The 20,441-nt window shown below is 50.6% G+C and overlaps 1 protein-coding gene across 1 annotated transcript; it reads right to left on the minus strand.

The window, feature by feature from the left end:
* Positions 1-6,266: 6,266 nt before the first annotated feature.
* On the minus strand, positions 6,267-12,669 carry LOC103826946 (lymphocyte antigen 6E). The gene is made up of 3 exons (XM_009102443.4): positions 12,526-12,669; positions 8,174-8,293; positions 6,267-7,048 (listed from the first exon to the last, which is right to left on the minus strand). Exons 1-3 carry the CDS (start codon positions 12,575-12,577, stop codon positions 6,840-6,842), a joined length of 381 nt encoding a protein of 126 aa, XP_009100691.1. The 5' UTR covers positions 12,578-12,669; the 3' UTR covers positions 6,267-6,839.
* Between the last annotated feature and the right edge of the window lie 7,772 nt (positions 12,670-20,441).

Below are 20,441 nucleotides of genomic sequence, written 5' to 3' on the forward strand. Positions count from 1 at the left end.
TCTGAATTGCCTTGAACAACCCAGGAGCTGAATTCCAGCAGGAGTAGCTCCACCTTGTCCTTATAAAGAACCTGAGTGGTCACACACAAGGTGCCACCATCCTTTATCTACTGAGCCAATTGAACTTGAATTTTTTTGGTTTTTGGCATCTTTCCTTTCATAGTTTGGCACTAAATGGGTGCTGCTGCTCCTGGAACTCAGCAGGTTTTACTGGTCCGAGCTCAGGTGCAAATCTCAGCTTCTGGAGCGGCAATGGGTGAGTGAATCCCCACAATCTGAGCAATGAGAGGCGGAATCTGAGCCAGGAGCGCTTTTGCCACCTGTGGAAAGCACCTGGGTGACAAAGTGTGACAAGAATCCGTGTGAAATTCAACCCACCCCGTTGCTGGTGTTAATTGGAGCGGAGCAGAGAGCACGGAGCTGCTCACACCTCTGCCCCCTCGAGTTTGGTGCTGTTGGTGTCACATTTCCCTGCAGCTTTATAACAAGTTATGAATGCCAGCCCTGGTGGCTGAGAGTTCCCTGTATCCCAGGAAAGGTGACATCACACAGAGCCAGGAACGACGTGCAACTCCTGAAATCTCATTTTCTTGGGGGATGATAAGCAGGAAGGTTGGGACACGCTCCCACATAAAGCCCTTCCCACCTTTCCAGCCTCCTGCAGCCTCGAGGCCCCCATAGTCTCTCAAAATCCATGGAATGGGAAGAAAAGGAAGCAGGAGGAAAGGAGGTGAAGAGGGTCAGCACTGGCAGGAAGGAGGAGCTCTTGATTCAGTCTTTTTTTTTTTTGTCTTCCTTTAGCAGCACTCCAATTTTAAATTCCAAACTCCCTTCCTACACGCCTTTCTTGGCTCCTCCAAAACATCAAAACTCCCAAATAAATCAGCTTTTTAGAGACTCCTCTTCAGTTAAAGAGCTTTTTCCTCCTCCAAAACCAATATTTGCCACGGATAGAGAGGAGCTCTGTCCAGAGAGAAGGCAAAGGGTAGGATATAACCCCTCTGCTCTGCCCTCATGAGATCCCATCAGGAATACTGCATCCAGGTCTGGAGTCATAAGCACAAGGATGGCAGGAATCTGCTGGAGCAAATCCAGAGGAGGCCACAGAGATGCTCCAAGGGATGGAGCCCCTCTGCTCTGGAGCCAGGCTGGGAAAGCTGGGAATGTCCAGCCTGGAGAAGGAAGGGTTCCTTGGAGAACTTAGAGCCTCTTCCAGTGCCTGAAGGGGCTCCAGGAGAGCTGGAGAGGGACTGGGGGCAAGGGATGGAATGACAGGACACAGGGAATGGCTTCCCACTGCTAGAGAGCAGGGATAGATGGGATACTGGGAAGGAATTCTTCCCTTTGAGGGTGGTGAAGCACAAGCTTCCCAGAGAAGCTGTGGCTGCCCCTGGATCCCTGGCAGGGTCCAAGGCTGGATGAGGCTTGGATCAGCCTGGGAGAGTGGAAGGTGTCCCTGCCCATGGCAGGAGGTTGGAATGGGATGATCTTGAAGGTCCCTCCCAACAGAAACCATTCCAGCCTCCTGTGATGGGAAGGCTGGAATTCTCCCACCTCAGCCCCGTTTGGGTCTCCCATCCCGGGATGATCAGGACAACTTTGGGTTTGCCACTGAGGAACATCTGAAGAGCAAACAGGAGATGTGGCACCATTTCCCTCCACCTGCCAAACAGCTGAAATGTGGAAAAGCCCATCCTGGGCCTGTGCAGAGACAGGCAGATCCTTAGGGAACAGCAGGAGCTGGGATGCAGTGACAATGTGAGGAGAAGTGGGAACACCAGGCAGGAGGGACACGCAGGTTCCTTCTGTGCAATGTCCCCCCAGTCCCCAGAATATTCCCTGTCACCACTGGAGCCCTCCCATCCCAAAAACCACTTGCAAATCAGGCTGCAAAATACAGATTGCAGTGGAAATGGAAGTCCAGCCTGGAATTATCCCGAGGAAAGCAATGAAACTCCCGAGCCCATCGCTGTTATTCCACATGTGTCTTACATTCCCCAGGGAATACAATCCCCTTCTCCCACGGGATCCCATAAAACCTTGGAACAAAAATTAGAGTGACGTAACTTTGCAGAGCTGAATGTTGGGAGACGGGAGGGGAATCTCCAGAGCACCCAGCTCTGTGTCCGTGTGTCCATCCGTGTGTCCGGAGGCGGGAGCAGGGCTGGATCCCCGGGAGTGCAGGAAGAGGAGCAGCTGCCCACGGTCACCCACACAGGGCCCTTTGTGTGCCCAAAATAGCAGCCCTCTCCCACAAGGAAGAGCGCAGGCTCCAAGGCCAAATCCCATCTCCATTCCCAGCAGGGTCACGGGCAAGTCAAGGATATTTATGAGCTATTGAAGGCAAAGACAATCCCTGTTCTTTATCCATGCCCAGGAAGAGATTCCAATGGCCCTGGGATGAAATGCAGGAATTTAACCCTCCTTTACTCCCTCAGTTTGGTCTGTCCTTTTTTTTCCAGCCCACCACCTGCAGCCCTGAGCTTGGAATACAATCCAGGCAATTTCCTTCCACCCAAAACAAGATTTAATATCTGGAAAATCTGCAGAACCACCCAAAAATCTCCTTCCAAGTGTATTTTTTTTTTATTAATTCCATATATTTTTTATTAGAGTATAAGAAACAAGATGGAACATACACTTCACTTATACTTAGGTTAATATATTTAAAGGGATGGATGCTTCTTTATCCCGCTTATCCTGTTACAATAAAGATAATACACAGTTACAAATCTCACAGATAGGAATTAGTAAAATCAGCATTTCAGGGAAACCACCTCGGATCATCCAACAAAGCTGAAATAAATCGTGCCAACTTTTTTTTTTTTTCCTGCAGCGTTTTATTGGCTTCACGTATTTTCATTTGATGGAACTGGAGGATTAGAGCTGGGAAAAAGTGCTCCCATGAAAAATGTTGGACTTGGGAAGCCTCTTAAGCTTTTTATTTCTCCATTTCCACAATCAGAGCAAAGCTGAAGAAATCAAACCCTTCAATCTGTCTCTGCTGCTGATGATTCTCTGCTTTGGGTGCAATTATCTGGTTTGAGGCAGCTCATCTGCCGTGATTTCAGAGATTTGGACTTCAAAGCTCCTCCACCAAGTCTGGCAAAAGCCAGTAGGTGGCAGGACCAACCCAGGGCTTCGCTTCCCTGGGCACCATGGGCACTCCCAAAATACAAAACCGGGCGTTTCTGTTCCCATTCCCGTTCAACAACCTCAGAGAGGGCTGAAATAACTCCTGCAGGATCAAGGATCCACAGCCACCTTCCTCCCAAACAGCTGAGAGCAAGGGAAAGAGCCCTAAACCTCCAGGCATCCAGATGTGCACCACATCTGCTTTCTGCAGAGGGCACGGATCCTATAACTCATCCCATGGACACACAGACACCCCCACCAGAGCTTCCCACAGGGGTGGTGGGACCAGAGCTTCCTTTTTTCATGGCAAATGAAGTCCCTGGGAGACAAATCCCATCAAATAATCCCAACTTGAGCAGACCAACACCAATCCAGGACATCCTTGGAGCAGCAAAGCGGATCCTTGCAGTAATAACCAACCAACTGATCATTTGTTCTCTTGCAGCAAGGAAGTCACGTCAGGTTTGTGATTTCCAAAAGAAATTTTGCCCTTAAAGAAAAAAAAAACCAATTCTCAAAACCAGCTGGAAGAACTGTGCTCGTTTTGAAGTCCTTTTCTTGGGCAAACAGCAAACCCCCAGATCCCGTGTGGGAAGTGCTGATGCCACAATGGATTTTGAGGATTTTTTAGACAATCCACAAAAATTCGAGCCCTTGGTGGGGTGGTGGGAGATGGCAGCAGCTGCTGGTGAATTACAGCCATTTCCAGGATGGAAGCACTGAAACCATTTCCTCAGGAACACTCTCCAAAGTGGGCAGGTATTTCACTTTAGCTCTTAAATTCCAGTAAAAACTCTCCCAGGATATTTTATGTACCTAAGAAGTCAAACCTCCTCCCCTCATAACCTCTTGTCTTGTCACAACAGGTGAATATCTGAGTTTTCTGCTCAGATTTTGATTTCTTCATTCCAGTCCACAGAAACACATCCAAAGCACTTCAGGGCTGTCCCACCACAGCCCTCAAATTCCAAATCCAGCATCTGGATCAACAACCCACCCACCAGTCTGAACACTTCATTAATCCCATTGTTTTTCCTGCTTATTGCCTTATGATTAATGATTTTAATTACTTCACCTGACCATTTTTCGGCCTGGGTTTTACAACAGATGAGGTTCTCACCAGATTTGTCATTCTGGGGATTTGGAGACAAAAAAAATGAACCTAGAGTAGGACCAGGAATAGTGAGAGTTGGCATGACTGATGAGAAAGTGCTTGGGATTCAACTGTGACAAGCTGTCAGCCCTCTCCCTCTCTCAAACACACATGGATCCATCCAAATGTCTTTTTGCCAGGAAAGGAAATACTGAAAATATCCCTTTTTTCCACATTCTAGGTTAGAGTACATGGGAAGGAAGAGACAAAAAGAGAGCGAGGAAGAAAAATAAATCTCCTTGTGAAATTTATCCAACCCACCCTCAGCTCCCTCCCCTGGCAATTCCATGAATGTAATTTGCTATTTATTGGGATGAGCAGCCTCTGGATGCTCCTCCCGTGAGCCTTTGCTCCCTGGCACAACCAAATCCTTGGCACTGGCCAAGGAACACCAAGAAAGGAAGGAGATGGCCCTTGGAGGAGACAACCAGGGCCCTTGGAGGAGACAACCAGGTCCTCAGCCCATGGGGTTGTCCAGTGTGGCCTCATCGGGATCCTCATGGAAGCATGGATGGACACCAGGACACAGCTGATGGCTTTGAAGTTCAGCTCTTTGCTAAAGGTAATCGAGTCCCAAACCAACCCCAAAACCTTTTTCCAGCTGGCCAGAAAAGACAAGAGCCTCCCTAAATTCAATGTACAGTGCTCTGGGTGCCACCTCGGTGTCACAGCGAGTGCAGAGGGACAAATGAACCCAAAAAATGAGGTTTTGAACCCTTTTGGGAGGAAGGATGAGGCACAGGGAAGCTGGGGAATATTCATCTCAGTTTGGGAAGTTCTTCCCCAATTTTCCCTGTGCCCCAGGTGCATAGCAGAGTTTTGTGGGGCACCTCGGGCCCCAAGGTCCCAGGAGGATGCGTTATCCAAAGGAAGGCACATCCAAGGACCAGCACAAGTGATGCATTCTTCCCAAATTAACCCCTAAATTGCAGATCACATCCCACTGACCCATCCCATCCTGTTGGAAAACCTGTCATTAACATCTCTGTCTCTTTAATTAAAAGAGGGGGAGAAGGGAGGGGAGGGAAAAAACACAGAACCACTTTTGTTCCCAACACAACTGCAACCACCTTTCATTTATCACTACCTGAAGAGGGGACAGAGGAGGGACTGAAAGTTTGTGGAGCTTTTGTTTGGGTTTTGACACAGAAGAGGAGAAGCAGGTACAAGGCATGGCTGGAATGTGCCAACACCTGGGTTTTGCTGCTAAAAAAAAGGCCCAGTGCACCTCTGATCAATCCGTGGAAGTGACAAAGAGCTTGACCTTGACAGTTTAAGGCTGAATTTTGGCTTGGTTTGTGGCGAGCAGGTCCACAGGCAAGCAGAGTAGGCAGGACAGAAGACACAGAGAGGGCAGGAGGGCACATCTCCCATGGGACAGCTGAGAACTTCTAGGAAAAACCTTGCCAAAAACACTTGGGAAGATCCTGGGAGCTGAGGGACAGCAGATGTGGAAGGTTGGGTGGTGAAGTCACCCCCAGCAGTCCATCAGGCATTGAAGGTTGGGCCTAAAGATCTGGCTGTTGACATCTTCTCCTCCGACTCCACCACATTTTTCAGACCTGTTGCCCATGGTCACTCAGGTGTCGCCATTGTGGTGGTCACCATGACAAGTCCAAAGTGGGGAAACTGAGGCACCAAGTCTTTGTAAAATGCAGATTCACTTCAGAGTCCTCCTGCCAGGGTAACTGCCCCATTAGAGTGGACTCAGACCCCAAAACCTGGCATTTGTCAGTAAAATGCACCTGGAAAAAGTCATTTCCAAGGGAGGTGGAACAAGCCAGCCCAGAGGTTTTTATCAGGAAGGACAGCAACAGGGAGGAGATGGATTTGCTGCTCACAACTGGAAAGGATGTGGAGATGAAGCACCCAAAAGCCGCTGGAGAGGGTGAGGGACCCTCGTGCTGGGTACAAGATTGGGATTTTCCATGAAAGAGTTCCTAATCCCTGGAGCAAGGAAACACACACACGTCCCATCTCAGGTAACAACAGGAGCAAGTTTATTCAGGTCTGGCACTTACAGAACTTGGAAGGACAAGGTACACGGCATTGGTTTTCCAGAAAAGTCAGCCCAGGATCAGAAGAAACGAGACTATTTTATAAAAAGAGACTGCAGCTGTGAGGGGCCAGGAATGTGTCTCCCTTTAGATCCTGCATTCCCTCTGCCTGTGCCACCCATGTGCTGGAGCAGACCTGGTGGTGCTTGGGGTGAATCTGTTCTCAGTGAGTCCCAGCCTGGTTTAATCAACTTTAGAAATTAGGGGGTGGTGGGGAGGGGGGATTATTAATAGGTAGAAAAAGCAGAAACCTTTCCAAAATCATCCACCTTGGCGAAGGAGGAGCGAGAGTGCAGCGGGAGACGTCCACAGGAGGAGGAGAACAGCTCAGCCAAACCACCCAGGTCTCCAACTCGCTTGGAAGAGCAAAAAAAGTCTGGGAAACAATCACCTTGGAAGCCTGCTGAGAAGTAGAGGATCTCCTTGCAGACAGCAACAGAGAAGATATTGGCTAACGAGACCCGTGGGAGGCGGCTCTTCCTCAGGCAGCCCCATCACTGGCGAGCCTGGAGGACGTAGATGAAGCTGATGAGAATTCCCAAGGCCAGGATGGTGTAGCTGGCTCGGACGCTGCTGGAACCGCTGATGTTGCAGAGGAAGGAGTCACAGCAGTAAACGGAGGCGGCCGCAATTCCCAGGTTGATCCCAGCGCTGGGGCAGATGGGAGAGCATCCCTTCGAGATGGACTGGCCAGATTTGCCGCCTGGATTTAGGGTGGGGTGGAGAGGAAGGAAAAGAAAACAGGTTTAGAATGGGTTTTTTTTTGGGTTTCTGATCACCTGCTCTGCCAAGGAATTTCAGCCCTGGGAGAGCCGGGGCAGTGCTGGTGGCACAGGGAGGATGAAGTGCTCCGGAGAGGATGAAGTGGTTCTCGGAGACAGGAATCCCAGCCAGCCCACCTTAACAAGGATCACCCGTGATAAGCTCACACAAACACCCCAGAGACCACACAACACCCCAGGGACACCCCTTTGGATTGGTCAACGTTCAGCCGCAACGGCTCCCGTGAGGAATCCTAAAAATCCCTCTTGAGCTGCACTCTGGGGCTCCTCAAGGGAGACAGGGAGCACTGGGGAGACACTTGGGAGCCAAGGCTGCATTTCCAGAGAGGCACAGCCCATGTCAAGAGGCAGGAAAGAGGAAGCCATTAGCACCGGGCTACGAAGGGAAGTTTATAAAAGCTCCCAGTCTCTGTTTGTGCACATCTGACCCACCCACATTGCAGACTCGGGCATGAAATTCCCCCACTCCTGCCAGGGAGAGCCAGGATGGGCTCTGGTTCCTGCAAAGGTTCCAGGAGATCTGCCAGAGCATCCTGCCTCCCTCGGAGCAGCAGCTGGGAAGGACAGAACCCCCCCCACCAAATCTCTCCAGGCACTCAGGAAGGAAACCCGCAACCCTCCCTTCCCGCCTCGTCCATGGAAAGCGAAGCAAAGGTGGGACTCGGGGACCAAGAACCCAAACAGGAGGCAAAAAAATCAGCAGGAATAGCAACCCTGGAGCTTCCCACACGGGGAGCCTGCAGCATCCTCCACGCTTTCACTTATTCATCAGCAAACTCCCCGCCCCCAGCCTGAAATTCCCCCCGGACTGGCGGGCATCGGTGCAGGCACGTGGGCTTTAACGTGACTCCTCCTGGCAGCGCGTCCCTCCTCAGAATCCCCGTGGGATGGTCCGACACTCAGTTGCTAAGCAGAACTTTCCCTTTTATTTTTTTCTTCCACACCCCTCCCACCCCAGCCAGAAGAAGGCAAAGCCTGGCTGCAGCTCAGCAGGTGACCCAGGAGGGAAGCCAGGAGGGGCAGGAGGAGGTGCTGTCACCACTCACCGAGTCCCACTCCGACGTACGTCGTCACGCAGTGGTTTTCATTCTCTCCACACTTGACAGGTGTCAGGCAGGCCCAGTTGGAGGAGGCATCCGAGCAGGAAAAGCAGATGAGCGTGTGGGCTGCAAGGGAAAGGCAAACCTCATTTAGGGGCTGGTGGGAAGATGTCCTCACTTGGAGGTCCCCACCTCTGTCCCACGGGATGTCTCGCATCTGCCCACAGCCACATTTTTTGTTTCAGTTTTATCAACCTGCAACAGGGGATTTTTTTTATCTCCCAAAAAAAATTGGCCAAGCGAAGGGTTCAAGCCTCAGGGAGGCATTTCAAGCTCTTATCAGCTAAAGCTGATACTACCAGAGCCTGGTACTTTCTGTCACTGCCCTGTTTGCACCAAGAATGTGCCTGAGCTACAGCTGCCAACTTTAAACCAAACACCAGAGGAGAAATTTTTGAGGTTTGGGCTCTTTCAGCTCAGCCACCAGGGACATGGGTGCAGGGGTGGGTGGAACTAAATAATCTCAAGTCCCTTCCAAGCGAAACCATTCTGGTTTCATGATTCTGTGACACTGATGGGAAATGCTCCAGGTGTGACCATAGGTTCAAACTTTCCATGACCCAGCTTTGGGCACCAAGATCAGGCCATGCTTGAGCTGCAGCATGAGGTAGAAATGATTTTTCAGCTGCAGAAAGTTCAAGACCTGCAAGACCAACAGGTCCCCTAAAATTATAGAATCGTGGAATCATTTCAGGAAAAGACCTCCAAGATCTTTGAATCCAACCATTAACTCAGCACTGCCAAATTCCAGCACTAAACCAAGTCTTTAGGCAACACAGCTGCACAATTTTTTCAACACTTCCAGAGATGGTGATTCCACCACCGTTTCAAAATTTGACCAGTGAAGAAATTTTTCGTTTCCAAACTAAACCTCCCCCGAAGCAACTTGAGGCCATTTGAGGCTTATCCTACAGCAGCAGGATGGAATAGCTGGCTCCCATCCTTCATCCCTCACAAAGAAGAATGATTGGAAAAGAGCATTTGGGGTGGGAAATGGTTGTGGAGACAGCCTGGGCCAGACTCAGCAGGACCACGGGCACTTTGATCTCTCTATTTTACATACAAGAGCATCACATCCACGCTGCAGTTGTTGACCTACATATGCAGACAGATCAGGTCTGTTCCCAATCTTCCATGGACTCGGGATTTTGGAGCTCCCAGGCAGCCCTTCCAGGAGGCAGTGCCTTTCCCTTTCTGTATTTACGGGATGCAAATCAGAGCAGGGGCTGATTGAGGGTGGGAAGTGTGAGGCAGCCCCGTCCCTGCTCCTTCAGCCCCACCACAAATGGATTATAAAAATCACAGAATGGTTTGGGTTGGAAGGCAGCTTCAGGATCACCCAGTTCCAACCCCCCACCATGGGCAGGGACATCTTCCACTATTCCACATTGCTCCAAGCCCTGTCCAACCTGACCTGGAACACTTCCAGGGATGGGGCAGCCACAGCTTCTCTGGGAAACCTGTGCCAGGGCCTCACCACCCTCACAGGGAAGAATTTCTTGCCAATATCCAACCTAAACTACTCTCTTTCAGTTTGAACCCATTCCTGCTTGTCCTATCCCACTCCAACTTTCTTATCGACCCCCTTGGAATATTTTCCTAGGGAAGTGAAGCAGGGAAAGCCCTGGGAGAGCTCTCTGAGGTACAGCAGTTACTGACATGGATATTTTGAAGAATTATTGTTTGGACAAATATTGCTCAGCATCTGCCCCACTCTGCCACAGGAATGTTCTTCTCATTCCTGTTTCTCTCAGGAAAATAAAAGGCTTCTACAAGAAAAAATGAGGAAAAAATAACAATTGCTCTCAGAGGAATGACTTTTGAGCAGCCACAGCCGAGGAGGGGAAAGAAAACAAAATATAATCTTGGAGAAACAGATTAAAGTGGGTTAGTGGGAGATCCTGAATGTCACAGCAGAGCAGCCAAATCTCTGCTTTGGAATGGAAGCCAAGACCACAAACTCCCCCCCAAGCAGGAATTTCCTGGACTGGCTCAAGCATCCTCACTCTGGAAACAATCCCCACAACAAACTGGGGTTACCTGAGACACCAAGGCAGCCACAGCACCGGGATTACAGGGCCACCAGCTGAGTCAAAACCTCCAGGAGAGATTCCTCAGTGGATCTCTGCGTTTGGGAGACTGGGAGGAGGAGGATGGGACCAGCCACTGAGTCACTGCCCCTCGCTGGGCTGGCCACAACTCCAGGTGGGACCTCGGAGCGAAGCCCAGTTCTGCTCCCAAGTCTCAAGTGACCTGTCCCAAACTCTTTACCTCACAACCACCCCGAGGAGGTGAATTGACTCATCCCAGGAATCTTCAGCAATCAGGAATGAAGTGGATTACAGGCTTCTCGTGGGTATTCTGGCAGGACAGATGTCCCCATATGGATTTGCTCACTGCACTCAAGGCACTGGGTGGTGCAATGCTGTTCATTTAAGGTTCCAGAAACAAACACACCAGAAATCTTTGGACATGACATAAAAGTGCTGTTGGGTATGAAATTCTCTGCCACGTGATTCAATCCCTGCTCCTGCCACTGCATGTCCTACCTGTCCCCATGTTTTTCATTGTCACACCCACCCATTACCCCTTGTCTTAAGAGAAAAAAAAATTCCTTCCAGGAGAGGCAGAGTTTAAGACAGGGCACTTTCTGCCCCCCCCAAAAAAACACCCACTGCAGAGTTATGAGACCACAAATAGGCTGAGTGGTTTAGACAAAAGGCACAAGAGGGGTGGCAGAATTAATTTCGCGCAGCTGTAGACGGAGCAAAGAGTTGGAGCTCAAGGTTACAAGAAAAGAAAAACAGGGATGAAAAAAAAAATCACAAGACTGAACAATGCAAAAGAGAAGCCTTGTTTTCACCAGGGGAAGAATTCATATGTTTATTTGTTTGCTGCTTAGCTTCTGGGAGGAACAAAGAGCTCCCAAAACAGAGCAGGGCATTTGGGGGAATTCCTCGAGATACGAGGTTGAATCATTCTTGCTAAGACAGGGGGAAAAAAGGCATTTAAAAGCCCATTTTGGAGCTCGTTAGCACCAGGAAAATGCTGTTGCATCGGCAGCTTTTCCATTCAGCCCCGATGTCGAAAATCCTTATCAAGATCCACAGGCAAGATCTTTGAGCAGGAGGTAAAGCTTTTCTGTGAAATCCCCCCAGGACATGCTGGAAGTGTTTGGGGATAAAACCACCTGCAGCAAACCTTTTTGCCTGGATAAAACTTACTTTTAAAGCTGAAGGTGTCGTGGTTTTTTTTTTTCTGGGGGGGGATGAAACCCTTCATTGCCTTGGCCTTACCCGCTGGAACTGAACACAAGCCAGCTGGCTCTGCCGGAGACCCAGCGCTTTAGTCGCCACTTGCTTCCCGGATCCCACGGGGAGGGAGGGAGGAATTGGAAAGGGCAGCCAACCTCAGTTTCATATCAGCGGTGCCCTCAGAAAACAAGAGGGGACCCTGTTTGCTGAGCAGGGGCTGGGAGAGCTCAGAACTCTCCCGTTTGGCTCTTTGTTTGGTTTCTCCAAGCAGCGACATATGCGGGAACAATACGTGGTTTCGCACGGCCCCAAGGAGTTCGGGCAGAGAGGAATGGAGTCCGTGGGGAAGGAGGGCATGGCAGGCCCTGCGACTTGGGCAACTTGGCAGCTTAAAACACAGCAACAGGAACTGCGTTCTCTCCAGGCTCGGCGGCAGCCCCAGGATGCGCCCCACAGGGCATCGTCCCTTAGGGGTCACCGCGTTTCGCAGGCGGCCCCGAAGGATGCTCAGAGTGGGCAGCAGGGGCCAGAATCACGAGTGGCTCTGCCCCGACTTTGCTCCACCAGCCATTGCCGGGGCTGGGCTGCCTCTCCCCTCCACCCCCCGTCCTCTCGGCTGCATCTCAGCCCATCCCAGCGCCGTTATCCCGGCTGGCTGCGCCGAAAAGGGGGAGCGGAGCCGGCCCTGCTCTTTGTTCGAGCTGCAACTGGGAAAAGCTCCAGGATATCCACCCGCACAGCTGGAGATGCTCACCTATTCATACAGGCGGGGCAGCCCTGAAGTTCCTGCTTCAGGAGGGACATTGCTGCGAGGCACGTCTTGGGAAGCCACCCCCGCATCCCGCTCCGAACCATAACGCGGCTCAGCGCTGTGCTCCCGACCTTTTCAACCCTTATATCCCCCAAAAACCTCCAACTTCCACAGCCTACCCTGCCACACGCATGGCTCCCCCAACCCCCAATTTGCTCTCTAACGCAGGGCTGGCGAGGAACCGGGGGACCTGAGGGAGAGGCGACGGTGGCGGGAGCATCCCCTTCCCTTACCTCTCTCCACGCACAGCACCGCGGCCAGCACGGCGAGCAGGAGCGCCTTCATGGTGCGGACGATGTGGCCGGAGAGATGCGCAGGGCGGCTGGAGGAGCGCAGGGCTGGTGGCAGGGCCGGGCGCCGGGGGTGGGGAAAGGGCGGCGGCTCCGCCCCGCGGTCCGGGCCCGGCCCCCACGCCGCCTCCCTCCTCCGCCTCCCCGGCCACGCCTGGTTTCGTTTCCCCGCTGGGGAGAACCGGGGTCGGGAAAGGGGCGCTGGGAGAGGCGTGTTGGCATGGCAGCGGCTGGCCGAAGGGGGAACAGAGTCAGCTTTCCCCTAGCTGTGCCCCAATAGGGTTTTTCCAGCCCCTTTTCGGGTCCCCTCTGTTTCCCTGAAGGAGGAGACGGGAGTAGGGGGCTGCGTCTGTGCTGGACCCCGCTCATCCAAGTCCAATCCTTCTAACTCAGCTTATTCTGGGATTCCGTGATTCTCTGACTCCCTCTAGCCACAGGACCTGCTGATTTCCTGCCTCCCTTCGCTCCTCCGTGCATCTCCTCTCACAGATCCCCTGAGCACACACACATCGCCCTCCTCACTTTCCAAACCACCCCGTCCTCACACGTTGGCTGTATCCAGGGCTCTCTGCATGGATCTCCTGCAGGCGAGACTCCCCCGGATACAGAACCTGTCCCTGCATTCAACACCCCCTCTGCAGGTCTGACCCCTCCGCACGCACAGCCCCCACTCACGATCCAAGCACAGAAAGAACCAACTCCCCCATCTGTTGACCAGAGCCTAAATTGGATTAGACATACAGGATTGGGAAGCTTGAAGAGCCCAGCAGCTGGGGTGGCATGGGACAGCCTGGGCTGCTCGGCAGGATGAGTCTTCAGACTGTAAATAAGTCCCCTGATGTTGGAGTGTCCCAAATTCAGTAGGTCCCATGGAAATAACTAAATCCTCTAGGAAATGAGCTGCAGGAGGGGCAGTGGGGGAGGGCCCCTGTGAAACTGGCTGTAAGGAAAGCCTGGGAATGGAGGATAAGGCTGGTGAGCCAGCAGGAAACAAGCAGGCTTGACAAACTCTGTGCCACAGATGGGTTTAATTCTGCAGAGTCAGCATTTCTTGGCGAATGCATCTGTCAGGAGAAATTCCGGCTCCTGTCTTGTCGGAGGCATTCAGAGCACTCTGCTTGGGAAGCAAACCCATGCCTGCAAACCCCTGCTTCCCTTTTCTTTCCCGTGGCTCAGTTTTGTTTGTCACTGCCCGGTATTCTAGCAGGAACCCGGTATTCCGAGCAGTTTCTGTGGTCTCTTATCTTCCACTGGAACAGCCTGATGGGACAAACCAAATACTAAAAACATGGGAAGTTTCAGCTTTGTGGTAACTTGAAAAATGTAATTCAGACACATTAACAAAATGAGGAAGTAGATTTTGGTCGGATATTGGGAAGGAATTCTTCCCTGGGAGGGTGGTGAGGCCCTGGCAGAGGCTGCCCAGAGAAGCTGTGGCTGCTCCATCCCTGGAAGTGTTCCAGGCAGGTTGGATGGGGCTTGGAGCAATGTGGGATAGTGGAAGGTGTCCCTGCCCATGGCAGGAGGCTGGAACTGGGTGATCTTTAAGATCTTTTCCAACCCAGATTTAGGATTTTTATGTTACACTCTCCTCATCCCCAGGATCTACAGCTTCCAGTATTTCTCTTCCAGTATTTCAGCACTTAAATTTAAGATTATCAGCCCCATTTTTTTTTTTTTTCCTGGAGAGGGTCTGTCTGCTGATAAGAAGGAACAGGGAGTACCTAAGAGTCACAGAGGTCACAACCCAGCACGGGATCTGGAGTCATCCGGATACTGCTGGAATGGCTGGGCGGGGACAGCACTAATGACAGGATGCTGTAAAAGGAAGAGGTGACCAGAGCCACCAAGGACCAGTTTTCTGTGGTGGGAATTACACCAGGTAAGGAAGGAAGCCCTTCTGAGAACCTGATGATCCTTTTGGGTCCCTCCCAGCTGAGGATATTTTATATTCTGTGGCCTAAAATCATCTCCCACCTCCCCCCCCCCCGCCAAGGCTGTTGTGTGGGACAGACTCAGCACAGCAACTCTGCTGGCAGAGATTTCTGTTCTAGTCCAGCCCACAAAACACTTGCCCAGCCTCATTTTGCAAGTTTGGAGGTCACTGGAGGACTTTATTGAACCATTGGCTTAATACTGTGAGGGCAAGGCCAAAAAATATTTCTTCACACAAAGAAGGGTGAAGCAAGAGAGGCAGCAGGGGTAGAGTCCAGCACCAGGAACGTGCTGGGAAAAGGTGGAGACAGCTATAAAAACACACTTGAGGGAGAAGGAGATAGATAAGGAAGTGGCTGGATGAGAGGGCAAACTGGTGCTGGTGTAAATACTTCATGGTTGTGGCACGCTGGGGAGGAATGGGAACATTTAAAATCAGGAAATTATGAGTGGGACAGAACCCTTGGTGGGTCAGGGCAGCAGAGATGGTGCAGAAATTAAACCTGGATTAACTAGGCCTGCAAGGGTGTGATGTTGAACAGGCACTAGACAGGGTCAGTAAAAGCTTTCTCAGCTTCTGTGGAGCCAGGTGGGACACAGAGAGGTTCTTTCCCCAGCACGCTTCTGTTTCGGGGTTTGTGTGAGACTTCCTGGGCCTGGCTGTGCACGTGAGGCACCAAAACCCCAGAGGAATTTGCAAATGAGAAGTTTCCCCTGTCAGTGGAGCAGAACTGCTCAAACAGCTTTCCTCCAATGACACAGGAAGGGGACAGAGCCCTTTATTTTTTTTTTTTTCCAGTAATTGCATCATGCTCAGGAGTTGGGAATTGTTCAGATTTCTTCCGGAGCGGGTTGGAGCTGCTCTGTGGCAGAGTCCTGCCTCACCTGCCAAAACGTGGGGAATCAGTTTGGCAGAGGACTGGGAGACACGAGAGAGCAGGAACCCAGCGCCTCCATCCTTGCTGCTTCCTCTCATCCCCAGAATTCTCCTTGTCCGGAGCACTTGGCTGCAACATCCTGTGGGCATGAAGGTCCTTCTTTTCCAGGTGCTGGCACAGCCCCCAAAAATCCATGGAATGCAGGAGCTGGGATCTCTGGAACCCCTGGAATTCCTGCTCCCACCATCCTGCTGCACCTGGCTGAATGAGAGGCCTGACTCCATATCCCAGCCCTTCCTCCTCATCCCACCCTGGATGTTTCCCCTCCTGAAGTCCCTCCTGATCTCTCTGGATCAAAATTATCCAGGAGACCCTCAGGATCATATTTGGAGCAACCAAGGATGCTCCAGACATAGATTTTTCCATGGGCAAACAAAGCTGCAGGTTATTCTTTGCTGTCTGTGGTCCCTGTCCTCTACCACCTCTGCTGCATCCTGTGGGGAAAAACCTGGGATTTCTCTCAGGTAGCTACTGAGATTCCTGCAAATTCCTGAAATAAAGGTGCCCAACCAGGTCTTTGGGCCACACCCTTTATTATATTTTTTATAGATAAAGGAATGAAACCTTCATCTGCCCCCTCCAGCCACAGCCTGCAGTCAGAATCTGGCTGTCAGGTGGATGAACTCTCACTTCTGGCTGACATCCACATTTCCTTTTCCCTTCCCTCCCCGAGCTGAGGTGAAAGTGGATTGCTGTCAGCTGGTGCTGGAATTCTCACCCTTCCTCCTTCCTAAGTCTGTGTGACTCACCCTCAGCCGTGCTTGTTTTAGGCTTTTGACAGGAAAACAACTGGGACTCTTTAAGAAGAGCTTGTTCCTCAGGCAAAAAAACTTTAATTTCCCTGAGCAATCTCAGCAGGGCCCTCCTCAGACTGTGCCCATGGCTCAGGAACCCCCTTTAAGCTCAAGCCTAACCCTTTAGGCCCTCTAAGTGTCCCTGTCTCCAGCCACGTCCTGGATGACCTTGGCCATGTGCTGGGTTGGTCTCCATCTGTTCCTGGCCTCAGGTTGTGACTTTTGGGGTTGGAATTGCTGATCCTTTTGCTCTTCCAACCCAGGGTATTTCATGATTCTCTTCTCCAGCACTAATCCTTAATTATATCATGTCTATCCCTGTCTCCAGGCCTAATTCCATCTCCTGGGTGAACTCTGGACTCGTTTTACAGCTTTTTTCCCCCCCAATCCTGGCCTTTTTTTGTGCCATCAGAGGTTCTGGGCCACCCACAAAATTGTCTGGGCACCTCCTCTCCCACAACAGGGGCCTCATCTCCAGGTTTTTTGGGGTGGGAAGAGGCTTTTCAGTCCTTTCCCTTACTCCTTACACCAAAAAAAAAAAAAATACACTTTTCCTGTGGGCAAGGAATTCACCAGGCTCCAGGGAGGCAGCACAAAAATGTGCTGAAGCTGTAGGCAAGGTGATAGACTTACAGAGGCTTGTAGTGGGAATGTTAAACTTGGTGTAAAAAATAGGAATGGGAATGTTCCTGGGTGTGGAAGAGCCAGAAGAACCAGCAGAGCAAAAGGTAAAAGGAAAGGCATTTGCTGAGTGCCTGTGTTCATTCAAAAGTAGAGAAAGAACAGGCTGACCTTGGATAGGAAACTCCAGAGGACTAAGAGCAGGGTGGGAGCCATAAAACGCCACGTAAAGTAAACAAAAGGGCTGGAATATTCAGGAATTTCACATAAAAGGGGAGAAACGAAACAGAAAGTGAGCAAAGACAGCACTGTCTCCCCAAAAGCTGTAAGAAACCAAAATTGGGGTTTTTTTTGCTCTGCCTTTTCACCTTTTACCTTCACCTTGTGCTCAACCTTAAAGGCACGAGGAGAGTTGCAGGGCTTTCATCTTTTCTGGCTGCTGGTGGCACAGAAGGGACACGGGCCAGATGATCTGGGCACACCCACACTGGTGCTTGTGATCCGATGGAATCCACAAGGAAGAGTGTGAGAGGCAAAATCCACTTCCTCCAAGATTTTTTATGTTATCAGATATAAAATCTCTTCTCTCTTCCCCCCGAAGATCTCACCGGGAGTTTTATTCCTCCAGTTTCCTGTGACTGCAGAAGGGAGTTTCTCATTCCCAGGAGCGGTGTCTGCTCGTTATCTAATTGCTGATTAACATCTAATTCTGCATCCTGGAGCTGCAGGCGGGTCCCAGGTGAGCTGTTGTGAGCACTGGGCACAGAGCCAGGGCCCGTTCCTGCCTCTCCTGGACCAAGGAAAATTGTACCCCTGGCACCCCCCAATTCTTTGTGTGGAATTTAAGGACTTGCCTGAGTAAGGAATCAGCTGGGAAATGGGGAAAGCATCATTCCTGTGCAGAGCTCTCTCCACCCTCTGCCTCAGCACTGCTTTAGTGTTGACTGAAATCCTGGGACCCATGGAGCTGGACATCCTTTGGAGTGAAAATTCCTACATGGAAGTTCTTTCCACATCACTGGAAGAGCTTTGGGTCACTTTTGCTGTTCAGCCTTTGTCTTGGAGCAACCTGACCTCGTGGAAGGTGTCCCTGCTCATGGCCAGAGCGGTTGGAACGAGATCTTTTAGGTCCCTTCCCACCCAAAACATTCCATGATTCTGTGAGAAAGCAAAGCCCAGCCCTGAGCACCCCAGTTCTGCTCTGGTGGAGGGAACCAGCTCCACATGGGAATGACAGAAAGGTGACAGAGAGAGGCAGGAATGGGGATGACCAGGAATGAGTTCATTCAGCCGCGTGGAGACATGGAGGAGATGCTGAGACCAGAGTTTTTCCATGCTTTGATGGATCCTAATTATGGTACTAAAGCTTCTGGAGGAAGTTTTCCAGCTCTTCACCCTGCTTTGGATGCCAGGAATTCCTTCTGAGCCTATCTCTAAAATCCTCTTTGCTGCTGCGTCAACCCCAACACAAAAAGTGGGAAGAACAAAGCCTTCCATTTGGAGGATCTGGAAGGTTCTCATCCCATCACACACCACTTCACACTTCCCAGTGCAATGTGTCAGATTTTTCCATGGAGTGCAGAATTCCAGCAGGGCTTTGTTTCACATTTTTTTCCCAAAGTTTGACACGTGGTAAACTTGTGATCCAGCACATCTTCTTCTCCTGCCAGATTGCTGCGAGGGAGATTCCCTCATCCCATACTTGTGCCACGTTAACTGGAGAGCTTTTGTGCTTGTTCTTCCTAAACTGCACCCTCTTTTCTCAACCTACCACTTGCATTTACTGGAATAGCCCAGAATTCTCCCGTGTGCAGATTCTCCCAGCTCGTCACCCGCGAGCTCAGTGAATTTATTGTCTAATGCATCATCCAAACCAGCAATTAAAACTCTGCATCATCCCAGAGCCAAGAGGAGCCTTTTAATGGATCCTTCCAGCCTGACAGCAAATTGTTGGCTGTGGTTTGCTCGTGATTTCAGCCCGACTGGGTTTCCTTGGTTTTGCTTCTGAGCCCATCACGTGACGCTGTGCCAAAAGCTTTATGGAGGCTGAGCTGTGTGACAGGTACCACTTTTACCCTCACGGATTTTGTTATCTTCTCACAGGGAGGGATATCACCCACCTGTCACAAAATCCCTGCTGATCATCCCTGCCTCCTTGATAGCCCCTACAAAGTTGATTGATGATTTATTTCAGAGCTTTTTCCCCACTCTGGGTTGGCTGCTCTGTGTGTCCCTATGCCCTTTTTAATAATGGATTGTTTCCACATTCCTTCATGGAGAGGCTTTGGAGGTGGCGCTCAGTGCTCTGGTCTGGTTGAGAAGGTGAGGATTGGTCACAATTGAGGTTGGACTCAATGATCTTGGAGGTTTTTTCAGACCTAAATGAGTCTGTGATTTGTTGTTACCCAGTCTCCCAAAACACCCAAATTTCCCTGTTGCAAAGAAACAGGAGCGGGAGAAACAGGCTGGGTTTGGTAGCTGTGCTGGATTTCTTTTCCCGTTTTTCCTGGACACCACTTTGGCTGACAACCCGCGCTGATTTGCATATTTATATAGAAAACACTAATTTTATTCACTTTTGATGTGTTAATTAGTTCATCTCATTAATATCTGTGGCAGCAAAGTGGCTCCTGCTGTTGTGTTTGATGTGGTTGTGTCTCCACACCTGTTTTCCCTCTTACTCCACACGTGGAAGCACAAACACAATTCCTGACTCTGCAAGTGCAGCTCAAAGATGTGGCATTGGAAAAATAAATCCTACACTGAGGCTCCAAGAATCACCTGGAATTCTTCTCCCAGACAGCTCAGCCTGGAGAGCACCAGCATACAAACCTCCCACTGGAAAAGGGAAATGGGACTGATTCAGTCCGTGGGGAAAAAAAGGAGATTTAGGCTTTGCCTAAAGCTGAGACTCCTTGATCTTCTACCTGCACCTTCCTCCAGCCCAGGGAAGGGAGGAACCAGTGTGGAAAAGGAGCTGTGACCTCATAATCAGCCCATTCCTCACCTCCAATCAAGAAGGAGAGTTTTTAAATTGTCCCTCTTCCTTCTTTATTTAAAAGAGTTCCAGCAGTTTTCCACTCAGAGGATCAGTGGTGACAAAGTCCATCCAGAATTCCCACCTCCAAATTTACTTTTCTGTGACCTTCAGCTCCCACAGCTGGGAGCTTTCAGTCCAGGAGCTGGGTGGGTGGGCAAGACGAGGAGTAAATCCTGTTAAACACAATCCCTTCACCTCCAGAGAACCAGTCGGGATAATCCCGGCTACTTCGGCTACTTTGGCATCCAGAAATTTCAGGAAAAGGCAGGGTTCCTCTAAATTTGTAGACAATTCTAGGAAACCACTCTCATTTGACCTTCTGGCAACACTTGAACTGCCGTGGTGAAAACCGGGGAAAAAGCTGGGAGTCAGGGTCTGCAAAAGATCAGGATAAAGTTTGTTCTCCCTCCTGAACCGTGTCCATCCTGGTTCCCCACACCCTCACTGGACTTATCTCAACCCTCCACTTGTTCCTTCCCCTCCAGATGGTCTCTCCACCAAGATTTTGCTTTCTCATGTCCAGCAAAACTG

This window comes from Serinus canaria, chromosome 2 (assembly GCF_022539315.1).
Source record: "Serinus canaria isolate serCan28SL12 chromosome 2, serCan2020, whole genome shotgun sequence".
NCBI classification, from domain to species: domain Eukaryota; kingdom Metazoa; phylum Chordata; class Aves; order Passeriformes; family Fringillidae; genus Serinus; species Serinus canaria.

What these genes read in the sequence shown, in the direction of transcription:
- LOC103826946 (XM_009102443.4), bottom strand. Translation starts at nt 12,577, where the DNA reads ATGAAGGCGCTCCTGCTCGCCGTGCTGGCCGCGGTGCTGTGCGTGGAG. An exon ending in GGTGCTGTGCGTGGAGAGAG is followed by an intron (nt 8,294 to 12,525) that starts GTAAGGGAAGGG and finishes TTTCCCTTGCAG; the next exon opens with CCCACACGCTCATCTGCTTT. An exon ending in GTACGTCGGAGTGGGACTCG is followed by an intron (nt 7,049 to 8,173) that starts GTGAGTGGTGAC and finishes CCCTAAATCCAG; the next exon opens with GCGGCAAATCTGGCCAGTCC.